General features: G+C 46.5%; 1 protein-coding gene across 3 annotated transcripts; it reads right to left on the bottom strand.

Moving 5' to 3' along the window:
- Positions 1-1,549: 1,549 nt before the first annotated feature.
- Positions 1,550-16,539, bottom strand: LILRA2 (leukocyte immunoglobulin like receptor A2). Of its 3 annotated transcripts, none has more exons than XM_009233104.4 (7): positions 16,324-16,539; positions 16,125-16,160; positions 15,655-15,936; positions 15,204-15,506; positions 14,680-14,976; positions 14,125-14,427; positions 1,550-4,659 (listed from the first exon to the last, which is right to left on the bottom strand). In XM_009233104.4, exons 1-7 carry the CDS (start codon positions 16,355-16,357, stop codon positions 4,514-4,516), a joined length of 1,401 nt encoding a protein of 466 aa, XP_009231379.1. In that variant the 5' UTR covers positions 16,358-16,539; the 3' UTR covers positions 1,550-4,513. The 3 variants fall into 3 exon arrangements, with proteins under 3 accessions (XP_009231379.1, XP_009231380.1, XP_024093563.1); XM_024237795.3 differs by lacking the exon at positions 1,550-4,659 and adding an exon at positions 12,567-12,784 and having other exon boundaries at positions 16,324-16,458; XM_009233105.3 differs by lacking the exon at positions 16,125-16,160 and having other exon boundaries at positions 4,305-4,659; positions 16,324-16,458.
- Between the last annotated feature and the right edge of the window lie 1,046 nt (positions 16,540-17,585).

Here is a 17,585-nt window from a genome sequence, read left to right as displayed (position 1 = left end):
AAGCCCAAGAGGACTGGGTTTCATGGGCTTCTGGATGGCTGAGCATGTGGAGGTTCCTGGAGGATGGTGCCCAGGGAAGGCATAGATGCTCCTATCCCTTCCCCCATGCCTCCTCGTATGAGTCTCTTCATCTGTGTCCTCTGCAGTGTGCTTTGTATTCAACCAGTAAACGACAGTGTCTCCCTGAGTTCTATGAGCTGCTACAGCAAATTAATCAAACCCAAAGTAGTGGTCATGGGATCCCCAACTTAAAGCCAGTCAGTCAGAAGTTCTGGAGGTCTGGACTTGGGAATGGTGTGTGGGGGCAGTCTTGGGGAATGGGCCTTCAATCTATGGGATCTGGGACGGTGTCTGGGTAGACAGCATCAGAGCTGACTTAGAGGACACCCAGCTGCTGTTCGCTACTGTGTCTGGGAAACAATCCCACACATCTTATCCTACAAGTCTCCTGTGTTGATGATTGTTGTGGTGTGAGAGTAGAGGAAAAACATCGTAGAGAGAGCTCTCTGTACATAGAGAGGTAAAGGAAGTTCTTATCAGCAACAAGTGAGAGGCTGGCAGAGCTGCTTAGAAACAGAGTTCCCTGGTTCCAGAGGTTCAAAGCCAGAGTTGCTGTCAGTCCATTGAAAGAGATGCCGTTGCTGGGCAAGTGTTCTCTCGAGAGCATCTTATCTGCATTCCTGACATCCTAAAGAATATCTAGTAATAAACCTTGTCAAAGCAGGAGAGGGGTGAAAGACATGGAAGAGTTTCTTGCGGGGTTTTTTTAAAAGGCCTTAGAAAAAGTTCTTATCTGAGAGCTGGAAGCATGGCCTCCTCTCCTTCAGGCCTTCCTGGCCCTGTGGGATCTGACTTTGACCAAAGTCATTTCATCCTTGCACATGTGAATTTCCTACTGAGTATCTGCAGTGAAGGGATTGAGTTACAAAGTTTAACCTGAGCATTTCAGGAGTTTGGTTCAGGGCAGGGCTTGTTTCTACATTATTAACAAAAGGGTTAATTTTTCAGTGTTTTCTAGAAACAATCTAAGGTGCTTTATCAGTACCTGGGAATGCTCAAGACCTCAGCTTGAGTTCAAGCCTGCAGGTGAAAACAGGCATCTGTCCAGCCCACAGAGCAGTCATGGCACTTTGTCTTTCTCTCAGAACAAAGGGTGTGCATGACACAGTCTCACTTTATCACTGCTGGACCGGGCATCTCTGGCACTTGAATGTGAGGGTCTCATGGCCTCCACCATGCTGGGCATAACACAGAGCTGATTCTAAGCTTGGGAGCATGGACACCACAGGGCAGGAGGGGCTACAAAGATGCCCCTCATCAGTTTTCCTTCCTGAGTCAGCCCTGGGAGAAACCCTGTATGGAAGATCAGGTGTGTGGGAGAAAAACCCACCCCAGAGGAATAAAAATCAAAGAGTCCCTTAGAGAAAAAACAGGCAATTATAGAAAGGAATTAGGAAGCTATTGTGATGTGAAAAATAGTAAATTACATTAACATATTTAGAAATACTTTCATCAAGAACCAGACACTGCTGAAATGATAAACATCGTATTGGAGTAGAATATTTATTAAATTTTTCATTAGTCATCGGAGAAAAACTAGAAATAAAAAAATAGAAAAGATAATTAATGCACACAAGTAATACAGTGAGAAGAGGGAACAGATATATCTCTATGTGTCACACTTTGAGAATGAAGGAAATAAGGAGTATGTTAGTCGGTAAATACTTGCAAAGAAAATAATTGACATTTTTATAGAAATGAAAGATCATGAGTTTAATGTGCACAAATTTATAAATAACATTAATGTCTTAACTATGATAGAGCAAATGATACCTAGAGTGGATACAAAGTAATTTTAAAACTCCTGGAGAAAATGAAAATTATTCTCAAATGAATGACAAGCACATTGGGACTGGGTTTCCCAGAACTAAAAAGTGGTGGAAAAAATGATCAGGGGCTCAGGTTCAGGTTGGATGAATGGGAACAGCTGGCGTGTGCCTCTCTTGTTAAGAGGAATCAAAATGGTGAGTAAATACCGAAATTCTAAGTGGATCTTCTAAGACGCATGATGGGGCTCACCAGAGAATCACAGGGACATGCAAAGCACAGAGGAGAAAAGCTGAGAGCCAGGAGAGCCTCCGAACAAGGCGAGGGGGTGAACGTATTAGTCTAGGTTCTCTAGAGGGAGAGAACTAATTTTAAGCCTTTTGATTTATGATACTGGGATGACTTTTTCCTCATTTAGGTCTTTTGTTATTTCTTTGAGCAGTATTTTAAAATTGTTAATGTATACATATTGCATCTCTTTGGTTAAATGTATTTCTCTTTTTTTGAGACAGAGTCTCACTCTGTTGCCCAGGCTGGAGTGCAATGGCAAGATCTCAGCTCACTGCAACCTCTGTGTCCTGGGTTGAAGTGATTCTCCTGTCTCAGCCTCCCAAGTAGCTGGGATTACAGGCGTGCACCACCACGCCCACCTAATTTTTGTAGTTGGTTAAATGTATTTCTAGGCGTACTTTTCTTGTAGACACTGTTATAAATTGACTTGTTCCCCCTAATATACGTGTTGAAATCCTAATATACGTGTTGAAATTTATAGCCCCATTAGCTATAAATGTGAACATAGTTGGAAATAGAGTCTTTGCAAATGCATTTAAGTCATGATCAAGAGATCACAACGAATTAGAATGGATCCTAATCTGATGTGAGTGATATCATAATCTGAAGGAGAGAAGAGACACACACAGAAGAATGGGTGTGAAGACAGAGGCACCCAGGTAGATGTAAGCATTGAGAAGATGGAGGCAGAAATTGGCACGATGCTGCCCCAAGCCAAGCAGTGCCTGGATCAGCAGAAAGTAGGACGAATCACTTAAGAATTCTTCCATCGGCCGAACGCAGTGACTTACACCTGTAATCCCAGCACTTTGGGAGGCCGAGGCGGATGGATAACCTGAGGTCAGGAGTTCAAGACCAGCCTCACTAACATGGTGAGACCCCCCGTCTCTACTAAAAATACAAAAAATAGCCGGGAATGGTGGTGCACACCTGTAGTCCAGTTACTCAGGAGGCAGAGGCAGGAGAATCACTTGAACCCGGGAAGTAGAGGTTACAGTGAGCCGAGATTGTGCCATTGCACTCCAGCCTGGGCAACAGAGCGAAACTCCAGCTCAAAAAAATTCTTTCCTCGAACCTGCATAGTTCTATTAACATTTTTCTTATGTTGTACTTGGATTTATTTATTTATTTATTTTTTTTTTTGAGACGGAGTCTTGCTCTGTCGCCCAGGCTGGAGGGCAGTGTCGCAATCTCGGCTCATTGCAAGCTCCGCCTCCCAGGTTCATGCCATTCTCCTGCCTCAGCCTCCTGAGTAGCTGGGACTACAGGCGCCCACCACCATGCCCGGCCAATTTTTTTTGTATATTTAGTAGAGATGGGGTTTCACCATGTTAGCCAGGATGGTCTCGACCTCCTGACCTCATGATCTGCCCGCCTCGGCCTCCCAAAGTGCTGGGATTACAGGCGTGAGACACTGCACCCGGCATGTACTTGGATTTTTAGGTGAGCCGTGTTATCTCTCACATCAGATATTAATATGTTTGTCTTTTGTGGATATGCGAGGATAACAGTGTCAGAATTTCATTTGACCTGTGCCATAGCACTAAAGTAGAAGTGATCATTGCCTCTGAAATAGAAAGGACTGTAGGTATATGCGTGAGCTCTCAGTGGGATGTGCCACAGGTCCCTGGTGCTCATTAGTGAAGACAGTTCTGTCCCTTGCTTCCCAACCCTGCATTCAGTGAGAACCCATTGGCACCTTGATTTGGGCCATGAAAAAAAAATTATGTCACAGAAACTGCAAGATACCACTAATTACAGCATTTTAAAGAGGTCTTTTTCAGAATCAGCATAGCTGTGGTGTCACTTGAAATGCCAGTGTGATGATTCCAAGTGGTGATATTTCAGGAGAAATTACACGGATAGCATCTGAGAAAGAGTGAAGGGTTCGCAGGGTGCAGAGAGGCTGTCAGGGCATCAGGGTGGATTTATCTTTACCTGGTTGGAATCTGGTCTCCTGTCATTGATTTAGTTGGTGGTTCAGGTTTGGATCTCTGAACTGAAGAGATAGGGACTCAGTAAGGGACATCAAGGAGTGTGACAATGAGGAATGAGGAAGACTGTGTCACATGCTGTGGACCAGAGCACGCAGGTGTGCAGAGGTGTGGACCCAACACTGCCATGTGGGATGGAGCCTCAGGTCTGGGGATGGGAAAAAAAGAGGATCCAGTCAAGGGAAGTCAACATTCACAGATAAAAAAAGTATCACTTTTTAATGATCTTCTAGGAATCACCCCAGACAGTTTCCCTGCACTCAAATATTGATTCCTGTCTCTAGAAATGACCAGCAGACAGTCCAGATAATGTACTAGATTGTCCTCCAGAGCCTCCTGGAATCATCAGATCTGTCCCTGGGGCTCCACCACGCTGAAGGGTTCTTTGTCCTCTCTGCTGTTCACCTCCCGGCTGCATCTTGGAGGCTTCTCTGGCTGTGCTGAGCCTCAAATAGCAGAATCCCGAGGACCACCAGGACCAAGCCAGCCACGCCCATGCGGATGAGATTCTCCACTGTGTAATCCTGGGGCTGTTGGCCTAGGGATGCTGGACAAAGAGGTCACAGAGGTTAGGGCAGATCAGAATCACCCTGGGACCCTTGGATGTCCACCAAGGCCACTCACCTCCCCTTCACAGGACCTGACCCTCTGTGCCAGCCCCATAACTGAGAGCATCTCCTCACTCACTAGTCATGGAGTCTGTCTTGTTTTGTGATGGGCTGAAGGTCTTGGCTGCTTCTGAGAATCAAAACAGTGGAGAAGAGGCCTGAGCCCAGCCTCACTCCTGGGCTCTGCATTCTTCTTTTCTCCTGTGTCTCTTGACATGAGTTTTATGGAGTTCCTCAATAAACCCTTCCTCTGCTGTAGCAGGGTTCCCTCCAGTCTCCTCACTGAATTATTTCAGACTTCCTGTGTTCTACAAATCCAAACTTGGCTCCTGAGTGATTTTGGAGTTTTCCTGCACCCCAGGAGCTCAGCATGGATATGGTAAGTGGTCCCCAATACAGAAATAACCAAGACCTTGTGTGCTATCTGTGCAGCCTGGGACCTTGTGTGCTCTCTGTGTCCTCTCTGAGCCCTAACAGGCTGCAAGGAGCAGGTGCAGGACCACAGAAACCAATGCTCCCCAGAGATAAGAGTTTCACGGATCCATCAGCTGAGGACCCAGCTCCATGGAGGAGGGGTTGGACCTCAGGGGCTCTTGAATTCCAGGAGAACAAAGGGGTGAAAGTCTGGGTGTGCCTCCCCTTCATGCCCTCAACCACTTCACCTGGGGTTTCATCTTCTGTTTAATCCTTAGGTAACTAATTCCTCATACAGGCAGTAACCTCTAGAATGCGATACAGGTGCACACACACCCACACACACACACAAATATGCATATGCTAAATGCTGGTGCTATCCGAGGTTCATAAATGAATACTTCTGCTCTAGCAAGTGTGAATCTAGATGAGAAGACCAATAACAAACCTGTAAAGACCTGTCATGTCAAATATATGAAGCATATGGATGAATACATATAAAATGTATTTAGATATACCTCCACACACATCAGGTGTAATGTACAGAACCTGTGTATATATGTAAAACTTCAGATATGTATTTATTATGTAGTTATATACATGTTTATATTTGAGAAATATTGGCATGTAATTTAGAAATAAAGAAATAAAATTTCCATGTATTATGGTTTCTAAAATTGTACCAGAAATTAAAGGAGATCATTGAAGAGTAATTAGACAGGAGCCACTCTCTAGTGGGTGAATAACAAATAGAAAGAACGTAATGAAGCCAATCACTTTCTCATGGATACCTATCTCTTCTTTAAAAAAAAATAGGTGTCGCTTCCAAGATGGTCAAATAGGAATGCAGCTCCCAGCGAGATCTGCAGCTCCCAGCGAGATTGACACATATGATGAGTGATTTCTGCATTTCCAACCAAGGTACCTGGTTTATCTCATTGGGACTGGTTGGACAGTGGCTGCAGCCCACAGAGGGCGAGCTGAAGCAGGATGGGGTGTCGCCTCACCTGGGAAGCACAAGGGGTTGGAGGATTTCCCTTTCCTAGCCAAGGGAAGCCATGACAGACTGTATCCAGAGAAACCGTACACTCCTGACCAAATACTGCACTATTCCCACAGTCTTAGCAACTGGCAGACCAGGAGATACCCTCCCGTACCTGGCTCAGCAGGTCTCACATCCACAGAGCCTTGCTCACTACTAGTGCAGCAGTCTGAGATTGACCTGCGATGCTGCAGCTGGACGGACGGAGGGGCGTCCACCATTGCTGAGGCTTGAGTAGCTCACAGTGTAAACAAAGAGGCCTGGAAGCACGAACTGGGTGGAGCCCACCACAGCTCAGCAAGGCCTACTAACTCTATGGATTCCACCTCTGGGGGCAGGGCATAGTGGAACTAAAGACAGCAGACAGCTTCTGCAGACTTAAACATCCCTGTCTGACAGCCCTGAAGAGAGCAGTGGTTCTCTCAGCATGGTATTCGAGCTCCAACAATGGACAGACTGCATCCTCAAGTGGGTCCCTGACTCCCCTGTAGCGTGACTGGGAAACACCTCCCAGTAGGGGCCGACATACATCTCAAACAGGTGGGTGCCCCTCTGGGATGAAGCTTCAAGAGGAAGGATCAGGCAGCAATATTTGCTGTTCTGCAGCCTCTGCTGGTGATACCCAGGCAAATAAGGTCTGGCTGGACTGGACCTTGAGCAAACTCCAACAGATCTGCTGCTGAGGGGTCTGACTCTTAGAAAGAAAACTAACAAACAGAAAGGAATAGCATCAACATCAACAAAAAGGACATCCACACCAAAACCCCATCTCTAGGTCACCAACATCAAAGACCAAAGGTAGATAAAACCACAAAGATGGGGAGAAACCAGAGAAGAAAACCTGAAAATTCCAAAATCAGAGTGCCTCTTCTCCTTCAAAGGATCACAGCTCCTCACCAGCAAAGGAACAAGACTGGGTGAAGAATGAGTTTGACAAGTTGACAGAAGTAGGCTTCAGAAGGTCGGTAATAACAAACTTCTTCAAGCTAAAGAAGCATGTTCTAACCCATCTCAGGGAAGATAAAAAACCTTGAAAAAAGGTTAGATGAATGGCTAACTAGAATAAACAGTGCAGAGAAGACCTTAAATGACCTGATGGAGCTGAAAACCATGGCACAAGAACTTCGTGATGCATGCACAAGCTTCAATAGCCAATTCGATCAAGTGGAAGAAAGGATATCAGTGATTGAAGATCAAATTAATGAAATAGAGCAAGAAGACAAGATTAGAGAAAAAAGAGTGAAAAGAAATGAACAAAGCCTCCAAGAAATACGGGACTATGTGAAAAGACCAAATTTGTGTTTGACTGGTGCACCAGAAAGTGATGAGGAGAATGGAATCAAGTTAGAAAACACTCTTCAGAATATTATCCAGGAGAACTTCCCTAACCTGCCAAGGCAGGCCAATATTCAAATTCAGGAAATACAGAGAACACCACAAAGATACTCCTTGAGAAGAGCAACCCGAAGACACATAGTTATCAGATTCACCAAGGTTGGAATGAAGGAAAAAAGATTAAGGGCAGCCAGAGAGAAAGGTCAGGTTACCCAAAAAGAAAAGCCCATCAGACTAACAGTGGATCTCTCAGCAGAAACTCTACAAGCCAGAAGAGAGTGGAGGCCAATATTCAACATTTTTAAAGAAAATAATTTTCAACCCAGACTCTCATATCAAGCCAAACTAAGCTTCATCAGTGAAGGAGAAATAAAATCCTTTACAGACAAGCAAATGCTGAGAGATTTTGTCCCCACCAGGCCTGCCTTAAAAGAGCTCCTGAAGGAAGCACTAAACATGGAAAGGAACAATCAGTACCAGCCACTGCAAAAACATGCCAAATGGTAAAGACCATTGACACTATGAAGAAACTGCATCAGTTAATGGACAAAATAACCAGCTAACATCATAATGACATGATCAAACTCAAACATAACAGTATTAACCTTAAATGTAAATGGGTTAAATGCCCCAATTAAAAGACACAGACCAGCAAATTGGATAAAGAATCAAGACCCATCAGTGTGCCATATTCAGGAGACCCATCTCATGTGCAGAGACACACATAGGCTCAAAATAAAGGTATGGAGGAAGATCTCCCAAGCAAATGGAAAGCAAAAAAAAAAAAAAAAAAAAAGCGGGAGTTGTAATCCTAGTCTCTGATAAAACAGACTTTAAACCAAAAAAGATCAAAAGAGACAAAGAAGGCCATTACATTATGGTAAAGGGATCAATTCAACAAGAAGAGCTAACTATCCTAAATATATATGCACCAAATACGGGAGCACCCAGATTCACAAACCAAGTCCTTAGATACCTACAAAAAGACTTAGACTCCCACACAATAATAATAGGAGACTTTAACACCCCTCTGTCAATATTAGATCAACGACACATAAGGTTAACAAGGATATCCAGGACTTGAACTCAGCTCTGAACCAAGGACACCTAATAGACATCTACTGAACTCTACACCCCAAATCAACAGAATACACATTCTTCTCAGCATCACTTTGCACTTATTCCAAAATTGACCACATAATTGGTAGTAAACCACTCCTCAGCAAATGTAAAAGAACAGAAATCACAACAAACTGTCTCTCACACCACAGTGCAATCAAATTACAACTCAGGATTAATAAACTCACTCAAAACCACACAACTACATGGAAACTGACCAACCTGTTCCTGAATGACTACAGGGTAAATAATGAAATGAAGGCAGAAATAAAGATGTTCTTTGGAACCAATGAGAACAAAGACACAACATAACAGAATCTTTGGGACACATTTAAAGCAGTGTGTAGAGGGAAATTTATAGCACTAAATGCCCAAAAGAGAAAGCAGGAAAGATCTAAAATCGACACCCTAACATCACAATTAAAAGAACTAGAGAAGCAAGAGCAAACAAATTCAAAATCTAGCAGAAGGCAAGACATAACTAAGATCAGAGCAGAACTGAAGGAGATAGACACACAAAAAGCCTTTCAAAAAAAAAAAATCAATGAATCCTGGAGCTGGTTTTTTGAAAAGATCAACAAAATTGATAGACTACTAGCAAGATTAATAAACAAGAAAAGACAGAAGAATCAAATAGATGCAATAAAAAATGATAAAGGGGATATCACCACCGATTCCACAGAAATACAAACTACCATCAGAGAATACTGTAAACACCTCTACGCAAATAAACTAGAAAATCTAGAAGAAATGGATAAATTCCTGGACACATACACCCTCCCAAGACTAAACCAGAAAGAAGCTGAATCTCTGAATAAACCAATAACAGGTTCTGAAATTAAGGCAATAATTAATAGCCTACCAACCAAAAAAAGTCCAGGACCAGAAGGATTTGCAGCCGAATTCTACCAGAGGTACAAAGAGGAGCTGGTACCACTCCCTCCCTCTGAAACTACTCCAATCAATAGAAAAAGAGAGAATCCTCCCTAACTCATTTTATGAGGCTAGCATCATCCTGATACCAAAGCCTCGTAGAGACACAACAAAAAAAAGAGAATTTTAGGTCAATATCCCTGATGATCATTGATGCAAAAATCCTCAATAAAATACTGGCAAACCAAATCCAGCAGCACATCAAAAAGTTTATCCACCATGACCAAGTCGGCTTCATCCCTGGGATGCAAGGCTGGTTCAACATATGCAAATCACTAAATGTAATCCATCACATAAACAGAACCAATGACAAAAACCACATGATTATCTTAATAGATGCAGAAAGGGCCTTTGACAAAATTCAACAGCCCTTCATGCTAAAAACTCTCAATAAACTCGGTACTGATGGAACATATCTCAAGATAATAAGAGCTATTTATAGCAAACCCACAGCCAATATCATACTGAATGGGCAAAGAAGCATTCCCTTTGAAAACCGGCACAAGACAAGAATTTCCTCTCTCACCACTCCTATTCAACATAGTGTTGGAAGTTCTGGCTGGGGCAATCAGGCAAGAGAAAGAAATAAAGTGTATTCAATTAGGAAAAGAGAAAGTCAAATTATCTCTGTTTGCAGATGACATGATTGTATATTTAGAAAACCCCATTGACTCAGCCCAAAATCTCCTTAAGCTGATAAGCAACTTCAGCAAAGTCTCAGGATACAAAATCAATGTGCAAAAATTACAAGCATTCCTATACACCAATAATAGATAAACAGAGAGCCAAGTCATGAGTGAACTCCCATTTGCAATTACTACAAAGAGAATAAAATACCTACGAATCCAACTTACAAAGGATGTGAAGGACCTCTTCAAGGAGAACTACAAACCACTGCTCAATGAATTAAAAGAGAACACAGACAAATGGAAGAACATTCCATGCTCATGGATAGGAAGAATCAATATTGTGAAAATGGCCACACTGCCCAAAAGAATTTATAGATTCAATGCTATCCTCATCAAGCTACCACTGACTTTCTTCACATAATTGGAAAAAACTACTTTAAAGTTCATATGGAACCAAAAAACAGCCCTCATTGCCAAGACAATCCTAAGCAAAAAGAACAAAGCTGGAGGCATCACGCTACCTGACTTCAAACTACCCTTCAAGGCTACAGTAACCAAAGCAGCACGGTACTGGTACCAAAACAGATGCATAGACCAATGGAACAGAACAGAGCCCTCAAAAATAAAACCACACATCTACAACCATCTGAACTTTGACAAATTTGACAAAAACAAGAAATGGGGAAAGAATTCCCTATTTAATAAATGGTGCTAGAAAAACTGGCTAGCCACATGTAGAAAACTGAAACTGGATCCCTTCCTTACACCCTATACAATAATTAACTCAAGATGGATTAAAGACTTAAATGTAAGACCTAACACCATAAAAACCCTAGAAGAAAACCTAGGCAATACCATTCAGGACATAGGCATGGGTAAAGATTTCATGACTAAAACACCACAAGCAATGGCAACAAAAGCCAAAATAGACAAATGGGATCTAATTAAACTAAAGAGCTTCTGCACAGCAAAATAAACTATCATCAGAGTGAACAGGCAACCTACAGAATGGGAGAAAATTTTTGCAATCTACCTGTCTGACAAAGGGCTAATATCCAGAATCTACAAAGAACTTAAACACATTTACAAAAAAAAAAAAACCATCAAAAAGTGGGCAAAGGATATGAACAGACACTTCTCAAGAGAAGACATCTATGCAGGCAACAGACACATGCAAAAATGCTCATCATCACTGGTCATCAGAGAAATGCAAATCAAAACAGCAGTGAGATACCATCTCACGCCAGTTAGAATGGCGATCATTAAAAGTCAGGAAACTACAGATGCTGGAGAGGATGTGGAGAAATAGGAAAGCTTTTACACTGTTGGTGGGAGTGTAAATTAGTTCAACCATTGTGGAAGACAGTGTGGTGATTCCTCAAGAATCTACAACTAGAAATACCATTTGAACCAGCAATCCCATTACTGGGCATATACCCAAAGGGTTATAAATCATTCTACAATAAAGACACATGCACACATATGTTTATTGTGGCACTATTCACAATAGCAAAGACTTGGAACCAACCCAAATGTCCATCAGTGGACTGGATTAAGAAAATGTGGCACATATACACCATGGAATACTATGCAGCCATAAAAAATGATGAGTTCATGTCCTTTGCAGGGACATAGATGAACCCGGAAACCATCATTCTAAGCAAACTGTCACAAGAACAGAAAACCAAACACCACATGTTCTCACTCATAATGGGAGTTGAACAATAAGAACACATGGACACAGGGCGGGGAACATCACACACCGGGGCCAGTCTGGGGGTGGGGGACTGGGAGAAGGATAGCATTAGAAGAAATACTTAATGTAAATGACGAGTTGATGGGTGCAGCAAACCAACATGGCACTTCTATACCTACGTAACAAACCTGCACGTTGTGCACATGTACCCTAGAACTTAAACTGTAATAATAAAATATATATACAAAGAAATGAAATACCTCACTTATCAATTGTTAAAGATGTTGACTAATTCTTTAAGTTAAAATGAGCATACAATATTCTTAGGAGTAAAATTTCAAAACATGTTTTAAATTCATTAAGAAAATCTTCATTTTTAATGTGTAAAGGAGGAAGACTTGATATTAATGAGAAATTTGTTTCTACATTGAATGTATAAATTAAATCAAGACTCAAAGGGGAGTATAATTAAGGCTTTTTAAATAATAAATGCATACAATTTTAAATTCTTATATTATAAATTCATATATTCAAATACAGTTTTAGAAGTTTTAGAAAAAAAGTAACAATGGACAAGTGCATACAGAAAACGCAGAGGAGACATGAGTGACACACGAGACGCGCCGTGAATAATTCCCTAACTCACCCAGGGAGCAGGTGCAAGGCCCCTCCTTATTCTCAGGGGTGCCCTGAGCACAGAGGCCTCCAGGTGAGCACAGGAGGGGCCATGTGAGTGGCACCCACAGCTGAGGTGCTTCTCTCTAAAGGAGCATGTCTGGGGTGGACTCCAGCCTCACCACAGTCAGATCCCACCGAGGCCCGAGCAGCCTCCTCTCTTGTCTTGAGATGGCCCAGGGACCCCGCAGGTGTGGGTGAAGGGCTCATACTCAGGGGCTCTTGGAAACGAGAAATGAGAACTGCCAATAGACTGTCCATCTGTCCTCTCTCCATCTTGCCTGCCTCTCTTCCTCCTCCATCAGCCCCAGCATCTTCCTGGTGCCCAAGTCAGGCCTGGACCCCAAATCCTCCCCACCCAGCCTGTTCTCCTTCCTCTACTCATCACACATCCTGCAGGAAAAGGTCAGGGGCTGGGGGTCCTGCAGAGCTGTGCCAGGTGTTGATTTTGGTAGAAAATTGGAGAAATTTTCTCTTGTACATGAGTGAGGGAAGACTCTCAACCAGCGGGGTTTTGTAAACTTTTGTTTTTTCCAAAATATTGTCTTTGTCTTACTAAGCTGAGATTCCAGGAGGGATGTGTAAAACTGCATGCACCTGCCCCCATCTCCATTGGTTTTTTAATTCTTACAAGTCTCAGTTATTGGGAGAATTAGGAGAGGGCCAGAGAGGGCTGTAGATGGGAGCAGGTCTAGGATAAGCCACATCCCAGATGCCCCAGAAGGTCAGAAATGAAGGGGCTTTGGGGCAGTCACATCCAGGCAGCTCCCCCTTATTCAGATGGAGAGTCCAGGGTGCAAGGGGAACGGTCTTTTTCAGGAGTTCCACCTCCCAAGGAGAGGCTGAGCCATCACAGACCCAGCCCCACCTCCCCGGGCTCCTCCCACCTGACTCCTAGACCAAGCACCTGCCTGTGATGTCCCCTGTCCCTGGCTCCCCCATGAGAGGTGACGGCTCCTGGGAATCCTGCTGAGGGAGGGGGAAAGACCCCGCTGCTCCACTCGTCAATGCTGAACCTCAGACACCTCCCTCCCATCTGAACACCACGGAGGGAACACCTGCCCCATCCCTGGAGCCCCAGGAAGCTACGCAGACCACACCCTTACTGTCCACCCTCCCCTCTGCTGCCCTGGAAATCAGACCCTGAATATTGGAGGTAGCATTGAGATGAGTCTAGAAAATTCTCTTGAGCTGGGAGCGGATGTTTTTGTCACCCATAGGGTCAGGACTTAGGGGTTGGGACCCCCAGAGGCTCTGATTCTGAGGTGGAGACATCAGGAGGGGAGCGGGTGGGGTTTCCGTCTTCCATCCTCAATCTAATCGCATCTCAGAGGTTCACCGCCCCCGTCTCCTCCCAACCCTCCCTGCTCTTTACTGAGACTTCAGGAGTGGGAGCCAGGGGTGGGAGGTCCCTGCCTATTTCCACCCTCTCATGGGCTGGACCCTCCCCTGCGGACCCTCCCCCTTCACTCCCCTCATTCATTATTGTCCCAGAGCTCTGCTGGGGGCAGGGCCTGAGCTGAGCCTTTGAGCTCAGAGAGGACAGGGTCAGGGCCCTCACCTGAGACCACGAGCTCCAGGGGGTCACTGGGGAGAGACAGCAGGTACGGGTTGGAGCTGAGTGAGCTGTAGCATCTGTAGGTCCCCGCGTGGGCTGAGGTCGCAGGACCCATGGGGAATTCAGCCTGGTTCTGCTGAGCTTGGTGCTGTGATCGCAGACGCAGCAGGGGATGGGCTGCCCCCTCCTTGGTCAGAAGGAAAGTGTGCATCCATTCCTGTGACTGACACAGCAGGGTCACGTTCTCTCCTGAGGCCACTGTGGGGCCCGGCTGCACCAAGAGGGAGACTCTGTCATAGATCTGTCCTAGAGAGAAGAAAGATGGGTGAGGGGCTGCCCCACCTTGTTCTGACCTGAGACCTCCCCAGGCCTTTCTCTGGGACCCTCAGTCTCTCTGTCTCTGTTTTCTCTGAGTCTCCCCTCCCAACCATCCCCTGTCTCTGTCTGTCTCTCCCTCTCTTGGGACCCCACCCCTCATCCCGGCCATCACTGCCTGGGCTCCCCCGGCAGGGCCTGTGCAGAGCCTGGGTCCCTGACTGAACCCGCTGGGCTCCTCACCTGCGATCAGGATGTCCAGGGGGTCACTGGGGGCCGACCACTCGGAGGAGAGGTTGTGTGCACCGTAACATCTGTACTGGCCCCCGTGGGAGTGGCTCACAGGGCCCAGGGTGAAGTTGGCCTGGGAGAGCCCAGCCTGTGGCTGTGGGCCAGGGCTCTGAAGGAAGTCACGTTCTCCCTCTTTATACAGAACAAATCTGTCATAGCCGACATCAGAGCCACACTGGAGGGTCAGGCTCTCCCCAGGGGCCACGACAGGACCCGGCTGCACTGAGAGTGATGGCTTCTTAGAAACACCTGGGAAAAGGTGGTCATTGTTTCCAGGAGCCGACCCTCAGGCTTCCCCACAAACCCTCCCTCTCCCCCGGGGCCTCACCACTGCTGATCTTCCTGTGTCTCTGGCCCCAGGAGCCCTGAGCCCTCTCACCCCAACATCATCCCACCTGGAGCTGCCCTGAGACGCGGCTCCTCCCCACCTGCCTAGAGACTCAGGGAAACTCCAGGCAATGCTGTGAATTTCTCACCTGGGACCAGGAGCTCCAGGAGATCACTGGGTAAAGACCACACATAGGGAGAGCGTGAGTCATAACCATAGCACCTGTATGACCACCTGCGACTCGGGCTCACAGGGCCCACGAAGAAGACGGCCCAGGACCACCCACGGGCATGGGAATGGGAGTTCAGTCGTTGTGGGTGTTCATCTTCTCCTTCCTTACACAGAATGAAGCCGTCAAATGCCACCTGTGAGCCACACTGGAGGGTCACATTCCCTTCTGAGGTCACCACAGGTCTGGGCAGGGCTGAGAGGGTGGGTTTGCTATAGGCTCCTAGGAGAGAAGGAGGTACCGTGTTAAATGGGGTTCCCACCTCCCACATCATCCCCAGGGCTGGGCTGTGAGAGCAGAGATGCCCCTGAGAGCCGACCCCCTTCCTGAGGGCAGAGCCTGGGGCTGGGACTCCTGAGTGTCCTCTCACCTGTCATCACCAGCTCCAGGGGGTCGCTGTACTCTGATGAGTGATTGTGGCTGTAGTACTGACAGCGATACCGTCCTGCGTGTTCCAAGTTGATGGATGGGATGGGGAACTGGCCATTCTTCCCAGGCTCTTGTATCCATCTAACCCAGGATGCTGATTTGTTTTCCCTATACAGATGGTACTCCTCAGCCTGAAGGCTCCCCTGACACCTGAGGGTCACGGGACTCCCCTGGGTAATCACAGAGCCTGGCTCAGCCCAGAGGGTGGGCTTGGGGAGGATCCCTGGAAGGAAATCAGAGGTCGGATTCTAAGTCATTTCCCACCCAACAGATCTCAGCTCTCAGCCCAGGACCCTCCAGACGCCCCCATTAGTCAGCCCAGAACTTCTATTCCCCATCCCCAGCTGCACGGGGGTGGCCCCTTGTCCCCAGTAAGGAGAAAGGACCTGGGACAGCTGGGGACAGACTCACCTGCCTGCGCGTGGATCCTGGGGCCCAGACTCAGCCCTGGAAGAGAGTTCCCTGTGAGGGATTTGCCCCCTGAAGCCTGAGCAGGTCCTCCTCTCCCTGGGATCTTTCTGAGCCCCTGGGGTCTCCTTAGGGACCAGAGTTTGGCTGTGAGGTGAGGTCCCTCCTAGGTTAGAAGCTCCCCTCCCTCTTCAAATCTCACCGAGACAGATCAGGACTGTGAGGATGGGTGTCATGGCGTCTCCTCCCACTGCCCTGCTCTGCGGATGGATGAGCTCTTGGTGCTGGCAGGACAGAGAGACACACAGGGTGTGGACAATCGGAAGCTAGGTCCTTCTTGTCATGGGGTTTTGTCATCTGCAACCACACAGGAAGTGGAACTGCCCTCCCCAGGAGCCTGGCTCTCATACCTTTAGGGCTGAGGTGGGGGCAGGCACCAGGCCCTCTGCAGACATTTCAGACATAAGTGGGGTCTTTCCTACCCCCCAGCCGCTGTCTGTCTGGTTTATCCTCATCTCCTTGAGACCTGGGATGTAGCAGCAAATAGAACTGGTGCCTTCCTGCATCTGCCCTTCCAGATGAGGGTGAGCAGAGGCTACTCCTTCCTTCTCAGAGCCTCCCCATGGGGTCTCCCTCCCTCCTTCGGCCCGTCCATCAGCTCAGCGTTGTGGGGTCCTTACCATGGCGGTCGTCTCTCCAGCCCTGGAGATGCTTCAGGGAAGACACAGGTCCATGCTGCAGGCAGACTCAGATCAGCAGAGACGCACCTGACACCTGGCTGTGCAGCCCAGGCTGAGCTGCGTGTGGCAGTGAGCACAGAGGAGAAATGCAGGGTCTATCGTGGTGGTTCATGCCTGGAATCCCAGCATCTCAGGAGGCCGAGGCGGGAGGTGGGCTTGAGGCCAGGAGCTTCAGATTACCCTGGGCCACATAGCAAGACCTTGTCTGTATAAAAAAAGCAAAAAATTAGCCAGGCATGGCAGCTCACATCTCTAGTCCCAGCTACTCAGGAGGCTGAGGTGGGAGGATCACTTGGGCCTGGGAGGCGGAGGCTGCAGGGAGCTATGATCACCCCTTGGCATTCCAGCCTTGGTGACAGAGTGAGACCCTGTCTCAAAAGGGGAAATGCAGGGAATAAATAGAATAAAACATATTCTGTTTCGAGAGTGTGTGTTTCCTTCCTACCAAACAGTCCCTCTCCTGTACTTCCCCTTTTTTCTTTGTTGCAACATCACCCACCCCCACTCTGGGAATGAGCCTCTGAGTCGGTCCCGCCTCCTCAGTGCCCCTTGTGTCCGTGGCCTTCCCTCGGTACCTCCGTCCATGTTCAGGGTTTTCAGAACAATGTGTTAGATCTGTAATCTGATTCTGGGGGAGGGGAGCTGATTTGTATTTAATTCCTGATTATCATCCCGGGTTTATGTGACTTTGGACATGAATGTCACCTCTGAGCCTGTTGTCATG

This window comes from Pongo abelii, chromosome 20, assembly GCF_028885655.2.
Source record: "Pongo abelii isolate AG06213 chromosome 20, NHGRI_mPonAbe1-v2.0_pri, whole genome shotgun sequence".
Taxonomy (NCBI): Eukaryota; Metazoa; Chordata; class Mammalia; order Primates; family Hominidae; genus Pongo; species Pongo abelii.
The sequence above is the reverse complement of the archived record's forward strand: the minus strand, read 5'-3'. Positions and strand labels throughout refer to the sequence as shown.

Excerpts from the sequence above, each read along its gene's own strand:
- LILRA2 (XM_024237795.3), bottom strand. The coding sequence starts at position 16,357 with ATGACACCCATCCTCACAGTCCTGATCTGTCTCG. Across the intron at positions 16,161-16,323 it reads CACAGTCCTGATCTGTCTCG|GGCTGAGTCTGGGCCCCAGG; the intron begins GTGAGATTTGAA and ends ACTCTCTTCCAG. Across the intron at positions 12,785-14,124 it reads CCTGGAGCTCGTGGTCTCAG|AGCCCCTGAGTATGAGCCCT; the intron begins GTGAGGGCCCTG and ends CTCGTTTCCAAG.